General features: G+C 38.6%; 1 protein-coding gene across 1 annotated transcript in view; it reads left to right on the top strand.

The window, feature by feature from the left end:
- Nucleotides 1-12,359, top strand: part of LOC308134058 (mannosyl-oligosaccharide 1,2-alpha-mannosidase IA) — a 227,189-nt gene that overhangs the window by 206,022 nt on the left and 8,808 nt on the right. The window contains exons 6-9 of the mRNA XM_080501666.1: nt 3,952-4,075; nt 4,387-4,480; nt 5,740-5,855; nt 9,609-9,828. Of these exons, the coding sequence (XP_080357792.1) occupies nt 3,952-4,075; nt 4,387-4,480; nt 5,740-5,855; nt 9,609-9,828 (554 nt within the window). The remainder of the gene's footprint in view (nt 1-3,951; nt 4,076-4,386; nt 4,481-5,739; nt 5,856-9,608; nt 9,829-12,359) is intronic.

The raw sequence follows: 12,359 nt of genomic DNA, 5'->3' as shown, positions 1-12,359 counted from the left end.
TAGGCTTGTGATTAGTTTATTTTCAGTGGACAGAAATTCAATTTGCTTGGCAGCATGTAATTAATGTTCTTCCCTACGACGGCCAATGTCAGCTGCCAACTTAATTTCATATACTTTCACAACTGGGAATATCTGAAATGATCACAACATCCACATTCTTACGTCGCTCTGCCAACTCCCATTTTGGTTTCTAAGCTTATTTGCAGAATTTTACCCAGAGACTCAAATGAGATCTGCTGCTGCTCAGAAACTTTAACCATTGAGGACATTTAATTAAGTGAATTTATTTGAGAAAATGCAACAATGAGTAACACTAGTCTTTTCTGTTTGCCACCATGTGTTGCAGCTTACATAAGCAGGTCTCAGCAATACCTTATTTTTTTCCTCCATCTAAACAGATATTAGTACTTTCTCCTCCTTACATTCTCCAAATTGTCTCTTTCCTTAGTTTCATTAATTCATTCATTCATTCATTCAAATTGTTTTGCCTTTGAAATGTTCATCCACATTATTCCACAGTGAAAGATTGTTTATTATTAAAGACTGATTTAACTGGCCAGACATGACATAACACATTAAAAAGAACATCTCCACATCTGAAAAGCTGAAAGTTGGCATCTCTGCTTTAAAATATGATTTCAGATGGTTAAATAATCCTTATCATGTGAGAAATGATCTCACTCCTCAAACCACATTTAATTATGTAAATTTTCTTTGGATATGCGAGACGGCTGAACAGCAAATCAAAATTAAAAGTAGCGTGTCATGACATATTAACCACAGTCTGAGTGCTTAAAGGTCTGTCAGGCAGTCAGAGTCACTTACTGTCTTTACTTTTAAACTTTGCTCAGCTGTACTCTGATGGAAAAGTGACGTGACGCGTATCATCTGAAGGAGATGAAACACGCTTTGGAAAGTTAAAAGAAACTGAAACAATCGTTGAGCTTTTCATGATGCTTCCACTTCCACATTCCTGCCATCAGGCGAGCACAACTCGGCACTGCTGGAATGGAAACAATTCTTTATTCCCTTCAATAATCAGCTGCAAACTGAAACCTGTTGCTGCTGATCTGTTGATTTCTCTTTTCTTTTTTTTTCTAACATGCAATCTTTGAGACAAACAATGAAATGTCTCTAATATTTAACTGCAGATATGGTAGGATCAAAAGTTTAATGTCAGGTTAAAATAACATGAGAAAACATGAGAGTAATCAGCATGAGAAAGAATGTTATTCTAATATGTCACTTTAATGTTATGGACCTCACAGCAGTGTAGAGATTTGTACTGACATATCATAGTGAGTATGTCTCAAGTTCAAACCCCAGTTGGGCTTGTGGATCTTGCTGTGTGTACCTTGCCTGTTCTCCCTATTTGTGTAATTGCCAATTTTGTCATCAAATATTTGAGCAAATGCCTTAATAATGTCTTGCTAATAATCAAATCAGTTGTTTCATTATTGATATAGAATGAAACAATAATAGTAACTACAAACAGTATTATACTAATGTGTAAATATACATTTGCCATGTTTGTGTAGTTTGCTTACAAATGCTTCAAGTGGATGGCATACGTTATCTTATTCATGACAAGATATAGTCGAGATACATGCCCTCAACTATGGGTGTAAAAACTATATTTTACATCCATAGTTTACCTTTTATTTGCAAGTCATTCTGTTATTGTCCTCTTTACATTTGAAATGTCCAAAGTTATTAAAATTACTCAACCAGAAAAAACCTTTAAAATATACTTCCCATAAAAGGTATCCCTTCTGCATAGATAATAAACCAATAAACAAAAAGAAGACCATTACCACTCATTCCCACATATTTCCAACCAGCAGTTGCCTAAATCAATCACACCAAAGTTGATATGTTTACCAATGAACCAGAATTTGCAGCCGTCAAACTGTGTTCATGTTTCGCTAACTGACGTCATCGAAAACCTGCATGAATGAGTTTCTGAGATATGAAAGATGCTGTTGTGGTAGCTCAAGTGACAATATCAACATTTGACCGATTCAGCCCCAAAAAAAGAGATTTTCACAAAGAAAGTGACAACAAAATGAACATAATCCAAGTAATAGACTTAAATGTTGTGAAACTGATTGTTTCTCTTGTTTTTCCGGTGCAAATTGAGATCGAGTGTACAAACAGGATCTCGTGTTCACAATGCCTCGCGAAAGTTCTGGAGTTTCACGGTGATGTTTCACGAATTTTAAATGCTGGAAATACATGTTCGTATGAGTATAATTATGAATTTCCTTCAGAAAGATAATAACAAGGAATTAGAGATTTACATTAACAAGTAAAAATGGGTCCTTAGTTGTTTTTTTTCATTTTTTCCTGTGTGGAATCTAGAAGAGTAACTTTCAGTTATTTGCTATGATTACACCACTGGTTGCTACAGTTTGTGTCCCACCTTTTCCCAAAATCAGGTATTGCAAAATCATGTTGGACAAAGAAACAAACTTCTTAACAACTGTTGGTTTCCTTCAAAATCTTCCTGTCGAGGAAATGAATGCACAAACTTGTGGAGTTTGTTTTTGGCAGAGTTTTCCATTCAGTGTTGAATTCTGCACAATACCTGATATAAAGAAATCTAAACCCAGACAGCCCGTATTCCTTGGACACTCGCCTGTTCCTTCTTTATTTTTTCCAAAGGTCACAGCAACAAGTCAACTTAGAGAAAACACAACTAACAAATGCACAGTGGCAACATGGTTATGACACCCAATCAGTTAACGGTGTCGGTATTTTATAAACTGTACACTGTAACACAAAAATATTTTAGAACATTTTCTTTCCCACTACAGGTTTAAACTGAATGAAATGAAGGCTCTGTGTCCAAAAGAAAATTGAAAACACTTCACACTCTTCACAGACCTAATTCAAACCAAATACGTGGGTTTTGCACCTGGAATAGCAAATAGCCACCCAACCAAAACTACTCCAAGCTCGAAAACAAGCACATCATAACAGGAGCTCCTTCTATTATTGCTAAATTCACAACACGTCACAGTAAGTTTCATACGGTTGAGAACCAGGTCAAAATGTACATATTGTATAAATATTCAACAATCAAGCTGCTCCACTGGGAGCTGACGTTGAAAGATTATCAAACCTACATCATCAGGCATCAATTGATTTGAGCATTTTTAGACAATTTTAGGGAGGAATTATTATGATATACTATGGAGAGGTATTGTCTTTTTTTGTAGTCCAGAGGAAGTCCTTCAGTAAATCCTGCAATAGTCCAGTCACCTGTAACCCTTAATACAATGCAAGTCAGTCAGTTCACTTTGAATTGAACTTGTTTTTAATATTTTCAGTCAACAAAATAACAACTTGATAACTAAATAATATATATAACAAATAATATTTGTTTTCTTTATAATTTACTGCCCAAAAAAGATAAAGTACAGAACCAACTAAAATCAATAATATTCTTGAAATAATTTAATATATCACGCTAGTTGGTTGGTTGGTTGGTTGGTTGGTTGGTTGGTTGGTTGGTTAGTTGTAGGCTGGATCCGCGATACAGACATATATTGTCGTTGAACAAAATAGTAAGCCAACTGCTTCCAATGGATAGACTGATCGCCTGGTATAACGGTGTGTGTGTGTATATTATATAATATTATAATATATTTTCATTCATGCATGTTCTTTGTTTTATTGTGTGTGTGTGTGTGTGTGTGTGTGTGTGTGTGTGTGTGTGTGTGTGTGTGTGTGTGTGTGTGTGTGTGTGTGTGTGTGTGTGTGTGTGTGTGTGTGTGTGTGTGTGTGTGTAAACAGGTCAATGTGACTAATGTGTAAATCAGTTTCAGTTCTGTTGAATCAGTGGTAAATCATTCTATAAGTAAGCTGCATTTACCATTTACATGTATGTGCACATCTGTGATATTCATGATACTTAGTCAACCGGTGTGAATGTTGCCTCTGTTGCAGTGGCACCAGTTGGAGCTGGGGCTGGGCCTCAGCCGGGAGCAGCATCCTGGCTGAGTTCGGGACCCTTCACCTTGAATTTCTGCATCTCAGCGAGCTGTCCAACAACCTCATCTACACAGAGAAGGTTTGATATGTGTCTCTTGTTTTTTTTGTAGTCCTGAGGAAGTCCTTCAGTAAATCCTGCAATAGCCCAGTCACCTGTAACCCTTAATACAATGCAAGTCAGTCAGTTCACTTTGAATTGAACTTATTTTTTATATTTTCAGTCAACAAAATAACAACTTGATAAGTAAAATAACAATCAGATTACATATGATGGTCTGAACACTGTTATTGCAGATTCTGACCTCTTATTTGCTATCATCTTACGCTTTATTTGAATGACGTCTTGCAGATATGAAGCCATTGCTTGATCTAGTTGACTTGACTTTGTAGGTGATGAACATCCGGAAACTTCTGAACAAGATTGAGAAACCCCACGGCCTGTACCCCAACTTTCTCAGTCCAGTCAGTGGAAACTGGGTCCAACGTAAGTAATATATTTAATGTTTTCAAGAAAATCGCTGTGGTTAAATGTCTGCCAGTTTTTACTCAGTTTATGAGTAAATGTGCCTTCTATAAATAAGTGATGAACAGCTGAGTTTATAGTCACGTTCTAGGTCAATGAATATCTTGCGCTGTTAAACAAAAAACCCCTGAAGACAATCAGATGTGCCATAAAGAGGTTGTTCCCCACTGTGTTTTCCTGGTGTGGATAAATATTATACTGTAAGACTTTGAGCTCATTAAGTATCTTTTCACTCTTGTTTTCTTCTTGCCCTTCACGTCACAAACACAAACTTGGAGTCACCTCACATGAGAATGCTCTCATGGCTGCTTCTATGTGTTATTCACCAAACTATCCACCTCCTTTCACTTTAATATCGGCCTCATACAGCAGAAGTGGCTGTATGGCACCCATTGTGCTGGGTTATTAAAGTGAAAATGAATTCTATTACTGAAGGAAATTGGATCTTTCTGATTTACCTGCAAAGGGTGTGAAAATAATAAGACAATGCTGAGAGTGGAGACATAGTAATCTGGATAAGAACTGCAGCTAATTGTTGTGGAGGAGGATGTGAGGAAGCATAACTGTATGTAAATATCAACACTAACACTGAAGTTATGGGTTGACTTCACAGCCTCCACTCGTCTGTGTCAAGGACAAACACGAGTGTTGTAAAATGCTTGCATTTGAGTCGGCGAAAGGTGTTTGTTCATGCAGTAACAGCAAGTATATACTGCAGAGGCTTGTCTTTGCGAGACCGTGTTCATCTTATATGAACGTGAATGTCATCTGAGAATGGAAAATCAAACAGCCGCTTGTATCAATTTCCACACACAAGTTTGAAGCGTGTTAGACAATTCAAGTTTTAACTTCTAAATAAAAGGTTTTTGAGCTCTGTAGGTTCTGACATGGAGAGTTTAGTTTCAGCCAGCGAAATTCCAATGTTGTGTGTTCTTTGCCGACTATCACAATGAATAAATTAAACTATGAATCTGACAGTTGTGGATTGAATTAAACAAAAAGATGACAAATGACAGCAGATAAACTGCACTTTTAAGGTAAAGATGTGAAAAGTGTGGGTTCTCCTGACTACTAATCTAATATTCTTCAATCTCCTTCATTCAGAAATGTGAATTCATTGTGTTTTTTCCCCCCCAATGATTCCCAGAAGCACTGGATGAAGACCTGCATATGTGTGACCTTGTTGAATAACTCAGCTTACCCTTATTTTCCCCTTTCAGATCATGTTTCCATCGGTGGCCTCGGGGATAGTTTCTACGAGTATCTCATCAAATCATATCTGATGTCAGACAAGACCGACGAGGATGCAAAGAACATGTACTACAGTGCGCTGGAGGTATGGAAATTGTTATCTGTCAATGCACACAAAGAGGTGCACACTCGCTCAGGCATGGCACAATTAGATAAAGAAAATAGAAATATTATAGTCATTTGCATAAGCTGTTGATCAAACAAAGTGCCTCACACCCAAGACAGATGAAAGACAAGAGGACAGCCAGTATGCCAAGTAAGAAAGGGAGAGATGACGATTACCAGAGATGATATGCACCTTTTTTTTTGACAATGCAAGCACATCATTAGGAGCCGACTTCAGTCAAGACTGGTGACATCTACCATGCACATGCTGCAACAGGGACACATCACAAGACTGAACATGCTCCTGAACACTCTGCATTACTCACTTTATTGTATTTATGTCTCAGAAGTGCTGACAATATAAACATTTGAGAAGTATTTATAAAGTTAAAAAAACGAAAAGTACAGGCTCTAAAAAGGAGTTGAAGGATTTTTCCTTTTTATTTGCTGGATGATTCATCTTTCTTTCCTGTTCTGCTACACCAATCTTTGTTGCTACAGCTGTCAATCTTTTCAGATGTCTTCCTCTTCTTCTCCTGCCATGCAGCTCCATCTCAAACATCCTTTGTCTTTGCAATCTCTCCTCAGCACATGTCCAAAACACCTCAACCTGTAGCTTTATCTCCAAACTTAGCTTTCCCTGTGATCACTTCATTTTTTATCCCGTCCATCCTGCTCACTCACAATTACATCTCTGCCACCTCCAGTTCTGTTCCCTGTCTTTCACACAGTGTCAAGTCTCCAAACGCCATAGCAGGTCTTGCTTCTGTTTTTGAACCTTCCCATTGACTCGTCTCTTTTCCAACTCTCCTGCGGAGCGTCCGTTGCTCTGGATGATTGACACCAGACACCTCATCTACTCCACTTATTCATACATGTATTCTGTACTCTCCGTATTGACATTTGTGAATTTTCTTCTCCAGGTTGACCTCCTGATTGACATTTTTGTTAAATAAGTATATGGATTGTGATTGTGTTGACGCTCTCTATCAACTACAGCATACGTGTATTTTTCCTCATCTTTTGAAATGTGGTTTCTTGCTTTCTGAAGGCGCTCAAAAAGCCTTTTAATCCTGTTGCTTCTCTATTCAAAATTGTTCTATTGTTTTGTATTTCTATGACTATTGTGAGATATATAACCACATTGAATAACTGCAGCAAATTCTCTTATGCCTGTGAACATACTGCCCATTATACACGTGTATTAAAATACATCAAGAGCTGCCTGTTTTCTTCTTTAATGGAGATAATGTCAGGGTAAAACACATTGCCTCTGGCTACAATTACAATATCACAGACAGTAACTTTTGATTGCCATTGAGATTTCCTCATCAGAGGGTCAAGCCAAAGGCAGACTTACTAATTACAGACTTTCTTTCTCCCCTGTGACTCGGTATTTAAATGGCCAAGGACCCCCATGCTATCCAATTAAGTCATATACTACATGTGTATACAGAGATCCAAGGTGAAACCACTGTTCAACTCATTATCCGTGGCATTCACATAAAAGTTGTCTGCTAATTATAATACACTGTTGAATACGGGAACGTTTTCCTATTATACCATGAAAGGATTATGGCTAAGTAGTACTAGTTAGTGGGGAAATCATCAGGCTCAACATTTTTTTTTTTTTTTTTGCTGAGACCAAGGCACTGCATGTTATAGGCATTATGTTGTCTTGTTTTTCTGTTATCATGAGTGACATCCTCATCAGATTTTATTCAGCATAAAATATTTTCAATACAGGAGCACACAATGTTTAACACATTCACCTCACAGTGATAATATGCTCCACTGGAGTCCATAATTGGGGCTTGTGCCAATGATTTGTGGACTTGCATGTTTTCCCACAGTGCAGAAACATGCATTTGAAACGTGTCCGGGATCTACTTCCTTTCATGCATAGTCAACTGGAATCGGCTCCGGTGCCCCACAGCCCTGAATCTAATGAATAAATAGAGAAGATGGGTGGATGGATGGTTCCAGAAGCAGCGATAGAGGGCAATCGAAAATACAATATACAGCATTACCAGTACAAAACAAGTATTGTGTTTCCCTCTGACACGCCCATCTGATGTTTTCTTTTCAATTAACCTTTATTTATACTGCACTCTCGTTGAAACACAAGGTCTCACTCTCAAGAGAGGCCCGTTTCCACAAACATACAAAATACCAAACAATTAGTTTCTAAGAGACAAGCACACAGTTTCTGCACTGCTTAATACAATCACTACAGTTAAATCATTGTGCCAAGTGGAGCAGGTTGAAATACTAAAAACAGAACAATCTTTAGCCAATAATATAAACTGGACAACTTCATGCTGAAAAGTGTTTTTAACTCTTCGACCTCGTGCTGAAGAGCTCTTAAAGAAACTGAAAAATTAACAATTAGCCGAAGGAAAAGGTTCAGCAGAAAGTTTCCATTCCTAATTATAGGGCAAAATGAGCAGCAGGAAAAGTGAGAAGGGTGCATGAGACGACTCTGAATCTGTAAGAGTGGTGAGTCATCCAGCGGTAATATCATGGCCTGTTTCTCTGTAGTCTTTCTTATGAACCATAAAGCAGTGACAAGAAAAAGTTGCGAAGAGACAGAAATGTTCAAAATCTCAAAGGTAATTCAATGTAAATGTGTTGCGAGAATTAAGAACTGATTGAATTATGACGTGCCTAAAGAGGTTTAGAAGGTTGCATCTTTGATTGTTCAGCGTCGTTCAACGGTTATTTAAGGTTTCAACCAGAATCACCCAAAGTCTGTCTATATCATCACAATTGGCAATAATTGGATTTATCCTATATTGTGATCACACAATTACATGCACTTCAGTTGTTTGTAATATTTGCTGCTAATCAGCATCATCAGCTGAAGGTAAATTTACATTAACAAGCAAAGGTTGACAGTGGAAATGGAAACAAAACTCCTTTTACAAGGATGAAACCAGAGTTTCTGCTGTTCTAGTTGATGGTAGGGGGAAGAAAGAGAATGGCTTACAGAGATCAACAAGTAATCAATCAAGTTGACATGTCATGACAGGCATTGTCACTGTATTTTCATTTAGCTCATCTTACACACAATATAGGAACTCTGGATATGTAACAGAGACATAAAGAAGGGTTTTAATTAATTATTTTAGTCAGATCTTCCTCCATGGAACATCTGTCCATCCATCCATCCATCCATCCATCCATCCATCCATCCATCCATCCATCCATCCATCCATCCATCAAGTCAGGGTGGTGGGCCAGTAACAATGGCTGAAGTGTCTGATCCATGATAGGGTGAAAACAGAGACACAGACAACCACATAGACCCACAGGCAATCACATATGTACCTGAAATGCATGATTTTAGAAAGTGGAAGTAAATTGGAGTAATCAGCCAAAAACGATGCATGGACATGGAGAACATCACTCAAACCCATGACCCATGAAGTGAGAATTATAGTCACTATGTGGCCTCTACTGCAACAGAGGAGTCAGCACTTTTGAGGAATAAAGTACCAACTGCTCAATATTTACACCCAGGAAGATGTAGTTGTTGACTTCAAAAAAGTGCTCACTCTGCAAAGTGAAACCATTGAGCATTAGAGCTACTCATCTGTAGATGTGAAGTTCTCACCTGTACCCATTAATGTTCTTTTTACTAATAAAACAGACTCTCTTCCTCAAAAATATCAAATATGGTTTACTCTTTGTACTGTGGTTTTAGTATTCCTGCCTGTGTGTGTTGCTTCAGGCGATCGAAGCAAACCTGGTCCAGAAGTCACCCGGTGGCCTCACCTATATGGCCGAGTGGAGGGGAGGGATCCTGGACCACAAAATGGGCCACCTGGCCTGCTTCTCCGGGGGCATGATCGGCATTGGGGCTGATGACGGTGCACAGGAGAAGAGGCAGCACTACCTGGACCTGGCAGCTGAGATCACACACACATGCCACGAGAGCTACACTCGCTCAGGTGGGCGGAAATGTCAGGGCTGTCTGAGAGCGGTATATACAGACTCTTCTCTTTGAAAGGCTGTGCAGTATTTTCAAGGCAGGAGGTTCAGTGAGGCAGCTAGGGAAAGACTGCGTCTGCTCTATATAAAATAAAAACCACGTCTCATCAATCCATCAATCAGCGTGTAATATTGTATAATCTTTAATTAAAGCAATTTCCCCTAGTGGATTTCTTAAAAAGCTAAACTCTCTGGTTTATTTCATCAACCTCTTAACTGTCTATTTTCCTGCCCCCGAAGCCTCAACGGAGAAAAATTCATGGTATCACATTATTCTGCAGCCCATCTGTAGCAGCAGCAACCAACCTGAGTTAAGGGACCCCATCGGTGGATTGTTATCGAGCGATAACAAGGAGTCCAGGGCTTTGCATCCTCTGAGGTTTCTAAAATTAGATTTGTACATGTTAAATAAAATATTTTCTCGACTATAGGCTCATACTTTTTACATAGGTGAGATTTCTTTTGGCATTTGATTTCACTATACTGTTACCAATCAGCCACTTAAATATTATTATAGGACCTTTGGAAATGTATTAAAATATCTTTAAGAAGATGATTTAACAAGATAAATTATTCAGATGATAAAGCAAGGTGATCTTAACAAAATTGGTAAATCAGAGAAATCAACTCTTAGTTCAACTCTTCTTAATGACAATCAGGGGGGGTTACAAGTTTAAAAGGTACACAGAGAACTTCTATCAAAGTATTAAAAGAGTATTTATCTCAATCTAGACCTTTATTTAATCATTTTACTCTTACTTCCTCTTCAAGTCCAGATTATACGGAATTTTTCTTTAGGTATGAATATATGTTTTGTTAAGAGAGACTATCGTTGGTTTCAGAGTAAGGAAATTGAGTCTCGGGAAGCAATATCGTAAATTAAAAACACCTCAGGCAATTTAATTTTGCCCTGACTGAAAAGGAGAGGCTTTCTTGGTGGCTTCGCCTCAATGACAGGTTTAATAAGAAGCAGAATTAAGCTCTGTTATTTTCTTAATGTCTACCAGCTGTTGCCCACAGCCTGTGAGAGTGTTTGTTACTGATAAACACAGTTTGTTGTAATTTGTTGGGGTCAGATAGACAAAAGGAACAGAAATTGAGAGGGAACCACAATTAAGTACTGAAAGGTAAACACTGCGATGAAAACGCTGCTTCGGCCGGTAAATGTACATCAGCATGGCTGCAATCAGTGATGCACCCAAATGAGAAGGAGACAAACACGAGAACAAGCCTGCCCACATGTTCCGCGAAGACCCTCGTTTGATCTCCTCCCTGGTGTCTCGCTTGGCCTTGACGATAATCTCCTCTGCTAATTTCATGCTTTTTCTTTGCCCTCCGCACCGTTGGGTGGGCTTCACGAGCTCATCCGTACACGTTTCTCCTTCGCCTCGGCAGTGAGCTGATGTGACTCACATAACAGGTTCCTTGATACGCTTTGAATACTTTTGATCTGCGGGCCCACAAGGCTCCTCTGGCTCCGGCTTTCATAGTCGTCCACCAGGTTCCTCTTGACTCATTACAGTCACTGGATGGTGCTTAGCAGCTCCTGGATTAGCTGTCAGCAGGAGAAGAGAGACTCGCTCTCACATCTCTGTGGAGTGGTTGCTATTTAGCTGTGTCTTAACTACTGATACCACAAAGGGTCTATTCCCTCTCCTGCTGCTCTGGATCACTGTCTTCTTCACAGTAGCACACTGATCCAGGGAAACAGGAAGCAGCAGGAAGCCGGAAAGGTTACTGGTTTTAGACGAAAGGTTGTAACGGACCTTTAGATCTTTGCTGCTGCATGTACCTACACTAATTAGAACAACTGTCAGTTTTTCCATTTGAGTTGTCCATTTTATGGATTTTATTTCACATATATTTCACTCCATGCAGGCGACCTGTTCAATCTTGACCTTTCTTCAACATGAAACCAGTTAAATGCCTGCCTGATCATTTCCGAGGTTTTGTCATCTGCATCTTTAGGCAATTTCCTCAACATTTCGAAAATGTTATTGACTCTGATGCAAGATTATTAACTTTTGAGTTTGGGAGATAACTAACAATGTGCACCAAGAAGCAATTTCTCCAATTGAAGTCTGATAATGTTCTGCACGGAAGCCAGATTGTGTTGTAAGACTGTGAGTCAGCAATGACTTTTTTTTTTTTTTTTTTTTGAGGGAGATTAGCATTCATATCAAGAATTGAAAAACGATGTCAGGAAGACAACTAAACAGTGCCAGAAAACTAGAGGAAGAGTGAGTTTAAAGAAACAGTTAAGGAGTTTGATCATTTCTGTGGTGTGACAAACGAACCTTTTTGGAAGTTATTCTTTGGTATGAAGCCCATAAACAGCCCTGAAGGCGGATTAAATATAAATAAATTAAAAAAATAAAATAAAATAAAAAAATAAGACAAGTGCCGAATAGTTGTTTTACAAAGTGTAAAGATTACAGAGGTGTGTCGATATCTTTCTCTCTGAGGGCCTCGGGGCACTTTTTCGTCCTTT

This window comes from Blennius ocellaris (assembly GCF_963422515.1).
Source record: "Blennius ocellaris genome assembly, chromosome: 8".
Classification (NCBI taxonomy): domain Eukaryota; kingdom Metazoa; phylum Chordata; class Actinopteri; order Blenniiformes; family Blenniidae; genus Blennius; species Blennius ocellaris.
This window is presented reverse-complemented; position numbering and strand designations above follow the sequence as displayed.